Below are 19,062 nucleotides of genomic sequence, written 5' to 3'. Positions count from 1 at the left end.
GACGGATTAGTTTTCTATTGTGTCAGATTGTGTCAGAGAAAACTTGCATTGTGGGTCATGACGGATCTGTTTTGCTCCACATCCCAGGACGGAAAGCAAACCGCAGCATGCTTCGGAGCATTCCGTTCTGTTTAGTTACGTTTTGTCCACATTGACAATGAATGGGGACAAAACGGAAGTGTTTTTATGACGGATCTCAAATCGGATCTCAATACACTTGCGGCAGAGTTATCCGGGGAGAAGTTCCGTCGCCGGAACTGCCTGCCGGATCAGGCAATCTGCATACAAACAGACAGCATTTGTAGACGGATCCGGATGAGGATCCGTCTCACAAATGCATTGCAAGAACGGATCTGTCTCTCCATTTGCCGTACGGACAAACGGATCAGTTTATATTTTTTTTAACAATTTTACTGGTCTGCGCATTCTGGTATTTTTAATGCTGGATCCGGCACTAATATACTGCAATGTAAATTAATGCCGGATCCGGCATTCTGGCAACTGATCTGGAATTTTGGACGGAGAGACTACCACAGCATGCTGCAGTATTTTCTCTGTCCAAAACGCCGTTCAGTGACTGAACTGAAGACATCATGACGCATACTGAATGGATTTCTGTCGATCAGTTCTTTTCCGGTATTGAGTCCCTAGGACGGGACTCAATGCTGGAAAAGAATAACGCTAGTGTGAAAGTACCCTTAGTTTTATCCATAGGTTTCTATGGGCCATACGTATGCCAACAGTACACTCATATTTGGACTTGGACTGGATATTGTGTTTTGACAGTATTAAAAAAACATACACTGCTACTTTATTCAATATTGCCCAAAAAAACATGATGGTATACCTTTTAGAATCAAATTTAAAAGCAGGTGTATGCAACCATATTGTCATACATTTTTACATACAGTGAAATATGCATTTTTCCAGGTAGGAAAGTAAAGTATGCTTCAATTTTAGTTTTACACTAGCTTCAGGTGGTAACACAATTGATGGCAGTGGGAATAAGTGTGTACAAGTGACGAGCCTTTATGATGGAGATCCCTCATCTACAGCCATACGCTTACTTTGACTATAAATTGACTTACCTTGGCCTACTCTGTCACACGTATCTGAACTGCAAATATAGCTGCATTTGTAACATAAAAACAGACACAATTTCATCCAATTCTAAAATGCAGAAGGCAGTGAATTCAAGGTGATCCAAAAGCTCCAAAAGCTAAATTTTTACGTAATGTTCGTCTTACATTCATTGAGTTTCCCACACATCTAGGAACAAGAATGGACGTGCTTCACAGGAACTTTGGTGTCTTACTAGATGTCCATCAGCCTTCATAAACCCAGCCTCTGTGGTCCTTGTGCGCTCTTACAAATTAAGATGTAAATGAGTGGAAGTACATCTACTGGGATAACGGACTTCAAAATATACCTTGCATTTTCATTTTTTTTTTTTTGCAAACCATGTCAATGGCTTCAGCACCATGGATATAACAACAAGAATTACAACCAGGCTACCAAATGCGTGCACAGTAGAATCTCCTTGTACAAGGCACACTGTCCAAAGGTCATAACACAGTAAGAGGACGGAGCTGTTCCAGCTGGGTTTCCAAGGTTATCCTCTCCTGATGGACTTCCTATTAAGTATGAATATGAAAGACAGACAGTCATTGTCTTTTATAATAAATATTTCATACTGCCCTAATGGCCCCGATGGCGTGTGCGACACTGTCTTGATGGGCCCTGTGCCACCGGAGGAGGCATTTAATTTATGACAAGATACAGGCCTTGCCATGAATTAGATGCCTCCTTCAGAAGTCCAGGCGCCAGACTGAAATCTACGCCCAGCTTGTAGCTGGCGTAGATTTCAATAATTAATGTCAGTTTCTAGCATAAACAATAATAAATGTGCCAGGGCTAATGGTCTCACCCATGAGCCACCCACATCACGCCTTCCCCAGTGGTATCCATCCCAGACTCCTCCTCTAGATTCTGTCATCGTATGGCAACCACAAGAGGGAGCATATTGAATTAGGATTTTACATTTTAAAAAAAAGCTGAAAAGATGATGTTTACTTTGTTTCAGGTAAAAGTTTTTCACATAGAAAAAACTGCAGAACTGTACAGTAATAATTGTGTCTTGTTGATCAAGAGATCACTCATTTTTGGGAAATGCTGGAACACATCCATTTCCCTTGTATTTTTAAATAAATGATGCTCTATTTTACCCTCCTCAACTTCTTGTCATCCAAAAAGCTCTTTGACACAGTTTTGGGATGAGCTCAACAGTGGGAACATTTTCTGCTCTTGGTTGAAGCTTTTAAGGTCTTCCTACACCTTCAATAGGTGTTGGCCGACAGGTACACTATCTCTCCCAACTCCCCCATACACATAAACACTCAGTTTGGCCAAACATGTATACAGTGAGCCGCAGGGTCGGTGTGGAGGATTAGAGTAGTCGTGCACACAGTTCAAACGTTCTTTTCAAGGGACACCCAGGTTTGGGGCTCCTGCACCTGTTAGGTGGAGTGCCCTCGGTGGTGTTTTAAGTTGCAAGGCAGGGTTCCCTGAAGTGATGTGACAGCAATGTAGGTGTTGGTGCATGCAATGTGGAGACTGGGTTCAGTGCATGAAATCCACTGTACTTTACTGAGGCTATTTTGCAGATAGTTCACACATGTCTATACACATTAAATGCAGTCTTTACAGCTGGCATATGCAATTTCCAAGGCTGTGTATGGGAGGTCGATCTCACACTCTCTTTTATCCGGCTGTACAACAGGGGGTGGGAAAGGCCCACAGGATCATTTCATGTGGCCCCAGGCTCTCTGCCCCACTACTAGAGCATATAGTCGGAATGCTAATGACCTCTTACATTATGGAAATGGTCATTTGCATGCGGGAGGCACAGGAAGGTGAGAACAGCGTGAGGACATAGTTGAGTGTGGCGGGAAGAAGACGAGGAAGGGTGAGTGAATCTGTCGAGTGGCAGCGCCGTCTGGAGTTGGAGAGGTAAGTTAATTTATTTTTTAAACATCTGATCTGAGGTCTGATTGGTGGTCCGATCTGAAGACTGGATGAGTGGTCTGACTGGAGGCTGGGGGCTGATCTGAGGCTGATGAAGGCTGGGAAGGGTCTGATCTGAGGCTGATGTAGGCTGGGGGGTCTGATGGGGGGGCTAATCTGAGGCTGAGAAAGGGAAAGAGGCAGGGACAATTGAGAAGGAAGAGGCAGGGACAGTGGCAGTGAGAGTGAAAGCTGGATGAACCCCTCTCTGGACCCCTCTGGGATGAGCTTGGCTGCCATTAATGCCAAATAAAAATATAAAGAACTAAATATATAGTATTCTCAACTTAAAAATTAGACTGCTATATTTGGTCAAATTGGCACCTAAACTATATATATTATATATAGTGCAGGTGCCATTTTGTGCTGCAAGAACAGTGCTTTTGGTGTCCGCCTCCAGAGCGGAATGGTGACTGAACGGAGGCAAACTGATGCATTCTGAGCGGATCCTTTTCCATTCAGAATGCATTAGGGCAAAACTGATCCGTTTTGGACCGATTGTGAGAGCCCTGAAACGGATCTCACAAACGGAAACCAAAACGCGAGTGTGAAAGTAGCCTAACTTACCCCCTACGTCAATTATATGTTTGACTAAATATAGCAGTAACATTTTACATTGAGAATGTTGTATGGCCCACGAATGATGTTACAAATATCCAAATGGCCCTCGGCAGCAAAAAGTTTCCCCACCCCTGCTGTACAATGTAATCTAATCCAGTCTAAGGGCCTCGCTCTCTTTTGAGGAGTATTTATAGCTGAGGGAGAGTAGGAAAGTTGCAGTCATTCAAATACATAATACATAACACATACATCACATCTGCGTTGGATGTTCTGTTTAGGGCCCTGTCACAGATTCTGTCAAAGAGACCGGACAAAAAAGCCTTGCATGCAGGACATTGTTGTCTGGTAAAAAGACAGTATCCCAAACAGAAACTGAATGGACTCCATCATAGTCAATGGAGTCTGCTCAGCTCCGTTCGATTCAGTTATGTGCGAGATCCAGCACTTCCACTATTTTCATTGTTGAGCTCATCTAATGGAGCAGAACAACAGAAATAAATAGTGCTGGTTTGAATAAGAGGTTGTTATTTACACACGATAACCGTTACCATAACCATTACTAGTCTAAATAGCATCTCTCCCCTCTGTACAGCCCCCTCTAACATACAGTCCCATGTAAACAACCTCTCCTCTACTGAGCTTCTTCAACATACAGTCTCATGTAAATAACATCACTGCCCTTCCTCCAGCCCCTCGTACTGCATGTCAAACTAGATGTCCATTCTGAGCTGTAGTTATCCGCCACTCTGGAATACTCTTCAGCTCCACTGCCATCATGTTCACCGCTGTCCCCTACTCTCCTGATACAGCAATGGCCCAGGAGGTAGCCCCTTCTCCTTATAGCTATTACTACCGACAGCTTCCCCCTACTGCAGGACATAATATCGCTCTGAAAGCCCACCCAAACCGACCAATAACAAAGCTTCTTGCTGTACGAAGCTTTGTTATCTGTCATTTTAGACACCAGCAGCATCAGTGTATATATATATATATATATATATATATACATATACATATACACATACACATCCCCAGTATCCTCATTGGAATACAGTGTCTAAACATAGGTCTCTTTCTGTTCTTTTTGGTATGTTGGGGAACCTGAAGCTTGTTTGCTCCCACCACATGCAGAGATGTCTGTAGCCTCAATGTAGGTGCATTACCTTTCTCTGACAAATGTTCTGGGATCCTCCTTTGTGGCCACTAAATATTTTTTAAGATTCAAGGGCTGGCACATAAATTGTCACTTTTAATTCTGCAACCCGCAGAGGAAGGACACTTCAGCACTGCTCCCTTGCTGTTTTCTTGATCACAGCTTAGACTAGACTCCAGCATCTTCCTCTAAAAGGAAGGGGCAGCGCCAGCCCTATCTAGCTACAGTAACTAGGGAAACTCCTACTCCATACACTGCCCATGAGACATATCTCTTATACACTGCGTGCAGAATTATTAGGCAAATGAGTATTTTGACCATATCATCCTCTTTATGCATGTTGTCTTACTCCAAGCTGTATAGGCTCGAAAGCCTACTACCAATTAAGCATATTAGGTGATGTGCATCTCTGTAATGAGAAGAGGTGTGGTCTAATGACATCAACACCCTATATTAGGTGTGCATAATTATTAGGCAACTTCCTTTCCTTTGGCAAAATGGGTCAAAAGAAGGACTTGACAGGCTCAGAAAAGTCAAAAATAGTGAGATATCTTGCAGAGGGATGCAGCACTCTTAAAATTGCAAAGCTTCTGAAGCGTGATCATCGAACAATCAAGCGTTTTATTCAAAATAGTCAACAGGGTCGCAAGAAGCGTGTGGAAAAACCAAGGCGCAAAATAACTGCCCATGAACTGAGAAAAGTCAAGCGTGCAGCTGCCAAGATGCCACTTGCCACCAGTTTGGCCATATTTCACAGCTGCAACATCACTGTAGTGCCCAAAAGCACAAGGTGTGCAATACTCAGAGACATGGCCAAGGTAAGAAAGGCTGAAAGACGACCACCACTGAACAAGACACACAAGCTGAAACGTCAAGACTGGGCCAAGAAATATCTCAAGACTGATTTTTCTAAGGTTTTATGGACTGATGAAATGAGAGTGAGTCTTGATGGGCCAGATGGATGGGCCCGTGGCTGGATTGGTAAAGGGCAGAGAGCTCCAGTCCGACTCAGACGCCAGCAAGGTGGAGATGGAGTACTGGTTTGGGCTGGTATCATCAAAGATGAGCTTGTGGGGCCTTTTCGGGTTGAGGATGGAGTCAAGCTCAACTCCCAGTCCTACTGCCAGTTTCTGGAAGACACCTTCTTCAAGCAGTGGTACAGGAAGAAGTCTGCATCCTTCAAGAAAAACATGATTTTCATGCAGGACAATGCTCCATCACACGCGTCCAAGTACTCCACAGCGTGGCTGGCAAGAAAGGGTATAAAAGAAGAAAATCTAATGACATGGCCTCCTTGTTCACCTGATCTGAATCCCATTGAGAACCTGTGGTCCATCATCAAATGTGAGATTTACAAGGAAGGGAAAACAGTACACCTCTCTGAACAGTGTCTGGGAGGCTGTGGTTGCTGCTGCACGCAATGTTGATGGTGAACAGATCAAAACACTGACAGAATCCATGGATGGCAGGCTTTTGAGTGTCCTTGCAAAGAAAGGTGGCTATATTGGTCACTGATTTGTTTTTGTTTTGTTTTTGAATGTCAGAAATGTATATTTGTGAATGTTGAGATGTTATATTGGTTTCACTGGTAAAAATAAATAATTGAAATGGGTATATATTTGTTTTTTGTTAAGTTGCCTAATAATTATGCACAGTAATAGTCACCTGCACACACAGATATCCCCTTAAAATAGCTAAAACTAAAATCAAACTAAAAACTACTTCCAAAAATATTCAGCTTTGATATTAATGCGTTTTTTGGGTTTATTGAGAACATGGTTGTTGTTCAATACTAAAATGAATCCTCAAAAATACAACTTGCCTAATAATTCTGCACTCCCTGTATATATAAAAAAGAGTTTCTCTGTCTGTCTGTCGGTCTGTCTGTCTAGACGTTCTTTATGCACGACCAAACGACTGGACCGATCTTCACTAAATTTGGCACACAGGTACATCAGGTGTCCGGGAAGGTTTTACACCGGGTCTCAGCTCTCTAGGACGTACCGTTACTGAGATATTCCCAACAAATTATCCCCCCTTCCAAATACAAGCCTGCAATTCTTTCTCTTCAAAGCCCAACTGCCATAAACACAGTTTTACTCCAGGTTTCCATAACAACCCAGCCATATTTCTTTACTGTTTAAAGGGGCAGTCACTGTGAAAGTCACAGTTAAAGGGGCGGTCACAGTGAAAGTCACAGTTAAAGGGGCGGTCACAGTTAAAGGGGCAGTCACAGTGAAAGTCACAGTTAAAGGGGCGGTCACTGTGAAAGTCACAGTTAAAGGGGTGGTCACTGTGAAAGTCACAGTTAAAAGGGGCGGTCACAGTTAAAGGGGCAGTCACAGTGAAAGTCACAGTTAAAGGGGTGGTCACAGTTAAGCGCTCTTTCACACTTGCATTGTCTGGATCCGGCGTGTACTCCATTTGCCGGAATTACACGCTGGATCCGGAAAAACGCAAGTGAACTGAAAGCATTTGAACACGGATCCGTCTTCAAAATGCGTTCAGTGTTACTATGGCAGCCAGGACGCTATTAAAGTCCTGGCTGCCATAGTAGTAGTGGGGAGCGGGGGAGCAGTATACTTACCGTCCGTGCGGCTCCCGGGGCGCTTCAGAATGACGTCAGAGCGCCCCATGCGCATGGATGACGTGTCCATGCGATCACGTCATCCATGCGCGTGGGGCGCCCTGACGTCACTCTGGAGCGCCCGGGGAGCCGCACGGATGGTAAATATACTGCTCCCCCGCTCCCCACTACACTTTACCATGGCTGCCAGGACTTTAGCGTCTTGGCAGCCATGGTAACCATTCAGAAAAAGCTAAACATCGGATCCGGCAATGCGCCGAAACGACGTTTAGCTTAAGGCCAGATCCGGATTAATGCCTTTCAATGGGCATTAATTCCGGATCTGGCCTTGCAGCAAGTGTTCAGGATTTTTGGCCGGAGCAAAAAGCGCAGCATGCTGCGGTATTTTCTCCGGCCAAAAAACGTTCCGGTCCGGAACTGAAGACATCCTGATGCATCCTGAACGGATTTCTCTCCATTCAGAATGCATTAGGATAAAACTGATCCGGATTCTTCCGGCATAGAGCCCCGACGACGGAATTCTATGCCGGAAGAAAAGAACGCAAGTGTGAAAGAGCCCTAAAAGGGTGGTCACAGTGAAAGTCACAGTTAAAGGGGCGGTCACAGTGAAAGTCACAGTTAAACGGGCGGTCACAGTGAAAGTCACTGTTAAAGGGGCAGTCACTGTGAAAGTCACTGTTAAAGGGGCAGTCACTGTGAAAGTCACTGTTAAAGGGGCGTTTTATATGAAGGACCGCGCTGCTTCAATCTCCATAGAGGGATAGTCTTTCGGCACTTCCTAAATGTAGTATATGCGAATCCTCACAGTCGCTCACACCCTCCCGGTAGATCGTATAACCTTCAAAAAGGGATGTGCGCAGATAGTGAAGTACCACCACAAAGGGTATAAAAGTAAAATTTATTATACTCACAAACACAAATGTTTTAAAATGCCTTAATCCTTGTGTTCAGACCCGACCCGGGTTTTGCTTGACACTTCGTCTGGGGCAAACAAACTACTGAGTTCTGGGCTGTCTAATAAATCAATGGGACTCCGCCCTCTCTCTCAACAGGTTAACATCGTTAAAATTCACTTAAAAATATTCACATGTTCATTCTAAACTAAAATTGTCTAGCTCGAATCAGACATATAATACCTTTACATTGTCACATAAGATCGCATACCAGCAGTACTCAATTGGAACCCCTACAGATATATCAAAAGCTTTTTTATATAAGCGGGCAATTTTCAATCACACCCTTCAACCACCACATAATTACTATTGTTGTTCCGCTTTCATTCACAAAATACAGTCACATGGTCAAAATACCCGGTCACATGGTCCTTACCACCAATAAGGAGTCTTTTCGCATAACTGACTCCGGAGATAGAAAGGAGATAAAAGTCCTACTCCATATATCGCAACCAACTGTAAGTGCTATACTAGGCATGGCTTTAGATCAAATTCAACATTTAAGCCACCTGGCTGCAAAGTCCCCAATTTATAAATCCACTCAATCTCACGTTTGTTGATTCTAGCAATCTGGTCTCCACCCGCCAGTGTGGTTTAACCAGTTCTATGCCCATGAACTTCAAACCCTTTGGATTTTTTTTTGGTGCATCTTTTTAAAATGTAATGAAACACTTTGGGTTTCGAGTCCCTTTTTTATATTTCGTATGTGTTCCTGAATTCTTATTTTTAGTTTGCGGGTGGTACGCCCGACATACTGCAACCCGCACGGACATTCTAACAGATAGATAACACCTTCTTTTTCACAGGTAATTTCGCCATTGATCTTGTGGCGATTGCCTTTCACTGTAGATTCAAATATCTGTGCGCACCGCTCCCTATCTGATGTGGCCCTGTTTTTACATGGCAGGCAAAAGCCGCACCATATGAATTGTGGCTTGTGCTTCTGCTCATTTTTCTCCTGTATAGCACTATGCAGCAGATAGTTGCGCATATTGGGGGCTCTCTTATAAATGATATCAGGTTTTTGGGGTATAATGCTCCCCAATACGGGATCATTTTTTAGGTTGATTCTAAAAAATTATCCCGTATGGTATGCGATCTTATGTGACAATGTAAAGGTATTATATGTCTGATTCGAGCTAGACAATTTTAGTTTATAATGAACATGTTGAGAGAGAGGGCTGAGTCCCATTGATTTCTTAGACAGCCCAGAACTCAGTAGTTTGTTTGCCCCAGACGAAGCGTCAAGCGAAACCCGGGTTGGGTCTGAACACAAGGATATGTTTTAAGGCATTTTAAAACATTCGTGTTTGTGAGTATAATAAATTGTACTTTTATACCTTTTGTGGTGGTACTTCACTATCTGCGCACATCCCTTTTTGAAGGTTATATGATCTACCGGGAGGGTGTGAGCGACTGTGAGGATTCGTATATACTACATTTAGGAAGTGCGGAAAAATCCTGCTACGAAAGTCTATGGAGATAGAAGCAGCGCGTTCCTTCATATAAAATGCATTACTGTGTGAACTCGCACATATCACTTCAGGACCTGCAGCGCATAGAAGACAGGCAACGTATTTTGAGACTTTTTCTTTTCGTTTTTACTGTTAAAGGGGCGGTCACTGTGAAAGTCACTGTTAAAGGGGCGGTCACTGTGAAAGTCACTGTTAAAGGGGCGGGCACTGTTAAAGTCACTGTTAAAGGGGCGGGCACTGTGAAAGTCACTGTTAAAGGGCGGCCACTATAAAGGTCACTGTTAAAGGGATGGTCAATGCTGAAGGGGCGGTCACTGTTAAAGGGGTGGGCATTGTGGAGGTCACTGTTAAAGGGGCAGGCACTGTTAAAGGAGCGGGCACTGTGAAGGTCATTGTTAAAGGGGTTGGGCACTGTGGAGGTCAATGTTAAAGGGGCAGGCACTGTGGAGGTCATTGTTAAAGGGGCGGGTACTGTAGAGGTCACTGTTATGGGGGAAACTGTTGATATCTTTTCACGACACACGGAAACATAAAATGAAATAGATGAAATATACCCGTGCGAAGCTGGGTCCTTCTGCTAGTATTACATAAAATACAGTGACATTAATACTTTAATCACTTGTAGTGTGGACACTGCATGTATGTTTTTGAGAAGAGAAAATTGTGCTACTAGACACCTCTGCTAGCGGCTTATAATCTGAAAGAATAAAAGGACTGGGCTTTGAAATTCAATGAGAATAAAACCTATTTATCCCGACATCATCTGGGGAGCGTCAGGAGCTCATCATATACATTAGACTGTCAGCCGGTTTCACCAAAAACGGTGAGCTTGGTCGACAATTGTCTAATGTGTATAGGGGGCCTCATGGTATGTTCACAACATATACAGTATATATGTTTTGTACAACCCCCTTACAAACCACATAGTAAGGGGTATACATTGTGTGCAGGCATCAGGCATTGAGGTACTGTTCCTCAGTTAAAATAACATTTGAACATGTCAAATAATCAGATTTAAAAAAAGGGAGTTGTAAATTATTCAATCGCCTAAAAACTATTCAATTTGCTCCAACCCTTTAACTTTTTTTGTAATTAGTAATTGTATAAAAACGGCAAGGTATTTTTCACAATCAGAATAAGATCTGAATGCATTCCTCACCTTGAGTTGCTGCTGAAGTTCACTGTTCAGTCTGGCCAGGACTGCATTGGCTTCCTTGTTTTTACGGATGGCTGTCTGGATAGCTTTTTTCTGTTTGGACGGCTGCCTAAAATAGAGGATAAATACATAAAAAACAGTCAAAAGATAAACTCACTTCTTCCAGAGGACCACACACCCACCATAGCATATGTAAATCATTAGCTGACAATACATGGGCCACAACCCCCAAAGTACAATGCCAAATGTTGTGCCAACGCATTGATGTGGTCGATAACATCAGTGTCCTCCCTCCTGGCCTGTTTTCCATGTGTCTGTATTAGATTTTAGGAAGATAGTAATGTCTGTGTAAAGTGAGATTATTATTTTATAATAAATGGAGTTTACTTAGTGGCATCCATTCAAGATGAGATCATTGCCACAAATATGTCTTTCCTATGACAGTAACACATTTTTTACTGATGCAAAATCGGTCATTATTTTCACCTTTGGTCAATGCTCGGTTATGGTTTATAATCCCATTTAGCGCCGCATGTCTCCTTGTGTAAGTTAATTTAAGGACTGCTCCATGACATTGCTGAGTGTGGGGGATTTTTTTGCTGGGCTTTTTGCTGGTTTTAATCATTGGGTTGTGCCCTAGTCAGCACACTGGTTAACACAGCCTGCTTATGATGCAACATCTATTCATGTGAAATACGCTTTGCACATATTCAATGGAGCATCGCACACTTCGGCTAATGGCTGCAACAGTCTAAGGGATAAAAACGACATCCGTTTCCTAGAACAGGGATAATCTGCAGTAATCAGGCTCTTTGTTCACTGGATTAAACTAGGTTGCTAGCAGATGATGGTGGTGTGCTCTAGCAGTTCTGTCTAACTGAAAGTGCTGGTCAGCACATAGACCGCTGCATGAAGAATGCTGAGTGGCGGGCCTGTTAGCCGGGGAAAGGGTTAAAATGTTCCGATCAGTTTCAGATGGGATTTTTTTGTTGCACACTGGTATCTTAGTGTGCAATGTATTCTTCTATTCTAGGCATCAGTCTCTGAAACGTGGACATGTGCATACAGCAGAGGGGGAATCTATAGAACAAATGTCAAGCCCAACTTCATTTAACTGTTTGAGTGAATTGGGTTAAAAAATAAAATAAGTGATACTGGGATCAATGCTCCCTGACAAGAAATACTAGCTTTCTGATGGATGCTTATTGGGTATTCTGCTGGTCAATACTTCCTGTTGCCTATGGTCACACAGGAAGCAGCTGCTCAGGCACTGGCCGAAGTGCTGACCAGCGTTAGTGCTCGTTCACACGACCGCGTGAAGCCCGTGCCGTGCTGTGGACCGCAAATTGCGGTCCGCAATGCACGGGCACCGTCCATGGGGCAGCCGCATGGGGATCGTGGACCCATTCACTTGAATAGGTCCGCGATCCCTCCGTTCCGCTAAAAGATAGGTCATGTTCTATCTTCGTGCAGTGCGGAGGCACGCAACTGAACCCCAGGAAGCACTCCGTAGTGCTTCCGTAGTGTTCCGTCCCGTGCTTCCGTTCCGCATCTCCGGATTTGCCGACCCATTGAAGTGAATGGGTCCGCATCCGTGATGCGGAATGCACACGGAATGCTTCCTGGGGTTCCATTCCGTGCCTCCGCACCGCAAAAAGGTAGAACATGTGAATGGGTCCACTATCTCCATGCGGCTGCACCACGGACGGTGCCCGTGCATCTTTTGCGAACTGATTGAAATGAATGGTTCCGTATATGGACCGTATGCAGAACGCAGAAAATGGCCCGTATACGGAACGCAAAATACGTTCGTGTGAACGAGCCCTTAGTCAGTGATTCACTGATCAGGCATTTCCTACTTTTTGAGAGGAACCATGAGAGACTGCAGAGCAGAGAGCATAGACTGCAGCACCATACAAAGCTTTCACAAAGGTTCCTGTCTCTTACATTCAAAGTTAAAGGACTTTTCCGCCGTTTTTTTATTGATGGCATATCTTCAGGACCATGAATATCTTATTGGCTAGGGTCCGATACCTCGCACCTCTGCAAATTAGCTGTTCTGCTGCTTGGTCCTGGAACATGACACTGGAACTACACATAAAACAGCTACATCCACTACACAGTGGTGGAACTGTGTAGTTCCAGTGGCAGAGGTGCAGGGTGTTGGACCCTCGCCAATCAGATATAGATGGCCTATCCTGGGGATACGCCATCAATATAAAAGCAGCAGGAAAGCTCTTTAAGGCCCCTTGCAGACGAGCGTTCCTCACGCAGCGAGTCCGCATCGCAGCACCCGGCCTGACCTCCCATCACTGCCGGGAGTCACATAGCATTATATTGATTTATGATTCTATGTAACCCTTACAGTTGCTGCCAGTGTTATCCAATACATTCCCAAACTGTAAGGGTTACATAGCATCATAAATCAATATAATGCCATGTGACTCCTGGCAGCGATGGGAGGTCAGGTCGGGTGCTGCGATGCAGACTCGCTGCGGGAGGAACGCTCGTCTGCAAGTGGCCTAAGGCTACTTTCACCTATGCGATTTCCTGTCCAGTTTTGAGATTTGGCAAAGGATCTCAAAACCAGAGGAAAACACCTCAGTTTGATTAAATACAACCGGATGCCTCCGTTCCGTTTGGATGCGGTTGTATTAAATTGAAAGTGAAAAAACTGTATCTGGCCCTAACTCTATAGTAAGTCAATGGGCGCCAAAAACGGATCCGGCACCATTGACTTACACTGTTTTTAGTGCTTGTTCAGTTTCGCAAACCAGATACAAAACCGCAGTTAGCAGTGGTTTTGTGTCCGGTCACAGAACGCTACAAATGCATTCTGATGCACTCCGTTGCGGTTTGTTCAGTTGTGTCCCCATTGACAATAAATGGGGACATTTTCTTCCAGTTTTGAGATCCTCTGCCGGATCTCAAAACTGCAAAGGAAATCGCAGATGTTAAAGTGAATGTGAGAGACAGGAACACAATAGTAGAAGCTATAGTTCTAGCACTGACTTCTGGAACTGGACTCACTGCAAATCAACTGATCTGAAGGGGTGTTGGGTGTCGGACTTCTGCCAATCAGATTTTGATGGCCTGTCCTGAGGAAAGGCAATCAATATAAAAGTACTGAACAATCCCTTTCAACTATCTCAAAAATACTATTCTATTTCATCAGTTGACCAATCAGTATGTTTTGAAATGAGGCGGACACCTTGAAGAAATTTATTGAGGGAGAACATATACCGTATCCATGTCCACCCGGGACCCCAATGCTACAAGGAAACTTGGTTAACCTTTGTGCCACTGGAACAAATACTACATTTAGTGTAGTCATCTGAGTGTTAATATAATTACTGAATACTGGTGTGCAAACAAAAGGGAATGAATCATATACAACAGTCTTTCACTCTGGTGCCAGTGACAGAAGGAATTCCTTCTGCTAGTATTATCTGATAGTCTACATAGATCTCAATATTTATGGGAGACTTCAGATTTGTCTAGCACTTAATTTACAAGCAATTTACGGGCTGCGAACACTTGGAATGAACATTTTATCACAGGTGAATTGTAAATCATCACAAGGTATTATACCAGCATTTACTATACCAAAGGCGCATCATGTTGGTATCTTTCTGATGCATTCATGCATGTGCTGATCAGATTTAATTTTATTCACATTTATAAAAGATAGTTACAAGGGATGTTGAAATGTAATTATCATAGACTATAGGCACCACTAGCTGTATATAGCTTCTGAATAAGAGTCGCATATGTATCGCCCCATAGCGGGACCAACAGGTAAGTGACATTTGTACAGGAATGTGTGTGACTACTGAACCAACACATATGAGTAATAGGCCTCTTTCACACGGGCGTTGCGGGAACACGCGCGATTTTTCCGCTCGAGTGCAAAACATTGTAATGCGTTTTGCACTCGCGTGAGAAAAATCGCGCATGTTTGGTACCCAAACCCGAACTTCTTCTTCACAGAAGTTCGGGCTTGGGATCAGTGTTCTGTAGATTGTATTATTTTACCTTATAACATGGTATAAGGGAAAATAATAGCATTCTGAATACAGAATGCATAGTAAAATAGGGCTGGAGGGGTTAAAAATAAATAAATAAAAATTTAACTCACCTTAATCCACTTGCTCGCGCTGCCGGCATCTCGTCTGTCTCCTTTTTTGCTGAACAGGAACTGTGGTGAGCATTCATTCCAGGAACAGGACCTGTGGTGACATCACTCCGGTCATCACATGATCCATCACCATGGTAAAAGATCATGTGATGGATCATGTGATGACCGGAGTGATGTCACCACAGGTCCTGTTCCTGGAATGAATGCTCACCACAGGTCCTGTTCAGCAAAGAAGGAGACAGACGAGATGCCGACAGCGCAAGCAAGTGGATTAAGGTGAGTTAAATTTTTTTATTTTTTTTTTAACCCCTCCAGCGCTATTTTACTATGCATTCTGTATTCAGAATGCTATTATTTACCCTTATAACCATGTTATAAGGGAAAATAATAATGATCGGGTCTCCATCCTGATCGTCTCCTAGCAACCGTGCGTGAAAATCGCACCGCATCGCACTTGCTTGCGGATGCTTGCGATTTTCACGCAACCCCATTCACTTCTATGGGGCATGCATTGCGTGAAAAATATAGAGCATGCTGCGATTTTCACGCAACGCACAAGTGATGCGTGAAAATCACTGCTCATGTGAACAGCCCCATAGAAATTAATGGGTCGGTATTCAGTGCGGGTGCAATGCGATCAACTAACGCATCACATCCGCGCGGAATACTCGCCCGTGTGAAAGGGGCCATACTCTGTTCCTTTAAAATTCACTTTTATTAAACATGATTATAAGGTACTAAGTACCATTTCATAATTAAAGTAGGGATTCAAACATATAGCACCATAGTACATATTTCGTCATAGAACCATAACTGCTCTCTTCTGAAGAAGCAATAACTTGAGGGGAAGTCTCCATTTTACACTCAACTTATGGTATGTTACAGATAGTAAGGTCCACTTGTAGTCTAGCTATATGATATTATATCTTTATTATCCATTGTAGAGTATGAAAAGACTGAGGGGTTAGTTCAGAGGCGGTATTGAACAGTCTAGGATGTGTTACGCTAACCCCATATATTATTACTGGTAGTAATCAGCTAAAAAGAGGTAGTCAGCCATACCTTACTTCAAATAGATAGACTCGTTACTTTCCTTTATACTATCATGTAGTTATGGTTCTGTGACGAAATATGTACTATGGCGCTATATGTTTGAATTCCTACTTTAATTATGAAATGGTAATTAGTATCTTTTAATCATGTTTAATAAAAGTAAATTTTAAAGGAACAGAGTATTACTCATGTGTGTTGGCTTAGTAGTATAATCGAGTATTCCTGTCAGGTGAACGTGTAGTTACCTTGTGATAAAAAGAATGTGCGTGAGACAACAATGCTCTGAACTAGATAAGAGGAGTGCCAATTCCTTATCAAATATACACTCACCTAAAGAATTATTAGGAACACCATACTAATACGGTGTTGGACCCCCTTTTGCCTTCAGAACTGCCTTAATTCTACGTGGCATTGATTCAACAAGGTGCTGATAGCATTCTTTAGAAATGTTGGCCCATATTGATAGGATAGCATCTTGCAGATGATGGAGATTTGAGGGATGCACATCCAGGGCACGAAGCTCCCGTTCCACCACATCCCAAAGATGCTCTATTGGGTTGAGATCTGGTGACTGTGGGGGCCATTTTAGTACAGTGAACTCATTGTCATGTTCAAGAAACCAATTTGAAATGACTCGAGCTTTGTGACATGGTGCATTATCCTGCTGGAAGTAGCCATCAGAGGATGGATACATGTTCTCATTCTGTTTACGCCAAATTCGGACTCTACCATTTGAATGTCTCAACAGAAATCGAGACTCATCAGACCAGGCAACATTTTTCCAGTCTTCAACAGTCCAATTTTGGTGAGCTTGTGCAAATTGTATCCTCTTTTTCCTATTTGTAGTGGAGATGAGTGGTACCCGGTGGGGTCTTCTGCTGTTGTAGCCCACCCGCCTCAAGGTTGTGCGTGTTGTGGCTTCACAAATGCTTTGCTGCATACCTCGGTAGTAACGAGTGGTTATTTCAGTCAACGTTGCTCTTCTATCAGCTTGAATCAGTCGGCCCATTCTCCTCTGACCTCTAGCATCCACAAGGCATTTTTGCCCACAGGACTGCCGCATACTGGATGTTTTTCCCTTTTCACACCATTCTTTGTAAACCCTAGAAATGGTTGTGCGTGAAAATCCCAGTAACTGAGCAGATTGTGAAATACTCAGACCGGCCCGTCTGGCACCAACAACCATGCCATGCTCAAAATTGCTTAAATCACCTTTCTTTCCCATTCTGACATTCAGTTTGGAGTTCAGGAGATTGTCTTGACCAGGACCACCCCCCTAAATGCATTGAAGCAACTGCCATGTGATTGGTTGACTAGATAATTGCATTAATGAGAAATAGAACAGGTGTTCCTTATAATTCTTTAGGTGAGTGTATATATCAAAAATTGGTGTTATTCTAACAGTAGGTACACTTGGTTTTGTACATCAATTTTTGAACAGTCATCGCCTTATCATTACAGGCAGGATTCCAATGACAGATATCATCTTTATATAAATTACACAGGATTGGATCCACCATTAAAGGGGTTGTTCAGGTTCAGAGCTGAACCCAGACAAATTCCCATGAGCATCGGAGCATTCCCCATGGAGAGCCCAGTACATAACCGGATCTCCAAAAATAGCCTTTTTCCTGCGTGATTCAGCATGAAATGCTCCGATGCTCATATCAGGGGGGCTGCCTGGGTGAAAATGGGGATATATCCGGCTTCAGCTCTGAATCCAGACAACCCCCTTAAACAATAGGTGACATCAAAGATTTTCTATTCCCTCCTGACCTCTGCCCAGGATACTGAAAATGCCTAGAAAACACTCTCATAGAAGTCAATGAGTCCCCTCTTGTCCACTGTGTCTATAGCTCATGGTGGCTGCTGTAAAGCATATCTCTAAATGCTGTTACAAACAGCTCATGCAAGATGGCTTCCTTCATAATCATGTTCAGGAAATATAATAAAAAATCTACAATCATAAGATAAAAACAGGTTTGAAAAAAGGATATGTGTCACTATCTGGTTTTAAAGAGGTTTTCCAGGATTTTAATATTGATGACTAGTGATGAGCGAAGCGAGCTTCGGATGCTTCACCCGAAATCGCTTTGTTCATAATTTCTTATTAATACTGTACGGAAATCTGTCTCCGTACAGTATTAAAATGTATGGGCTCCAATGAGCCAAAGTTAGTTATTCACAAAGTCGCGTGTTTCTTCGTTGAATAACTTCAGTAGTTAATTTTTAAGGTTGAAAACCACTTGAAAACTTGAAAACCAAACTCAGCTTTGGTTTAGACTAGTACCTCGGCACCGAAGCAGAGTTCGGTTTCAAGTTTTAAAGTTGTTTTCCACTTAAAAAATCAACTACGAAGTTATTCAACAAAGTCACGAGTGACTTCACAAATAACTACCATAACTTTGGCTCATCGGAGCTCATACATTCTAATACAGATCTCCATACATTATTAATCCAAAGTTATGAAGGAGCGACTTCGGAAGTAGCCTTCCCTTCAATGTTTACCTGCTCACCGTTGACATCTCAGCAGTGAGCAGGTGTAACTACATGCCGTCCCATTCACTTCTATGGGGCGGCTCATTCCTATACACTTGAATACTACAGAGCTGTCCCATAGAAGTGAATGGGACAGCTTGTAGTTACACCTGCTCACCGCTGCGATGTCGATGCTGACCCCTGCCTATCTGATATTGATGACTTATCCTGAGGATAGGTCATCAATATAAAAAAATCAGACAACCCCTTTAACTAGCAGAAAAAATAATACAGACACTTAGATTTAGTAACACTGCAGACTGAATTGAGACACTAATGGGGAGGACAACGTGATGCCAGTTATTTATGGTTTAGTGGAGATCAGTCTCATGTACTATGTAAAGAAGCACTGGACACAGCAAACATATCTATATTATAACTATGT

At 43.1% G+C, this 19,062-nt stretch overlaps 1 protein-coding gene across 2 annotated transcripts in view; it reads right to left on the bottom strand.

Annotated features, from left to right (window-relative positions):
* Positions 1-596: 596 nt before the first annotated feature.
* Positions 597-19,062, bottom strand: part of REPS2 (RALBP1 associated Eps domain containing 2) — a 153,831-nt gene continuing 135,365 nt past the window's right edge. For both annotated transcript variants that reach the window (XM_040424742.1, XM_040424743.1), the window contains exons 19-20: positions 10,952-11,057; positions 597-1,634 (exon numbers count right to left, since the gene is read on the bottom strand). In XM_040424742.1, coding sequence (XP_040280676.1) covers positions 1,566-1,634; positions 10,952-11,057 — 175 coding nt within the window. In that variant the 3' untranslated portion in view covers positions 597-1,565. The remainder of the gene's footprint in view (positions 1,635-10,951; positions 11,058-19,062) is intronic.

Source organism: Bufo bufo, chromosome 3 (assembly GCF_905171765.1).
Source record: "Bufo bufo chromosome 3, aBufBuf1.1, whole genome shotgun sequence".
Taxonomy (NCBI): Eukaryota; Metazoa; Chordata; class Amphibia; order Anura; family Bufonidae; genus Bufo; species Bufo bufo.
Note: the sequence above shows the minus strand (reverse complement) of the source record. Positions and strands in the feature narration are given on the sequence as shown.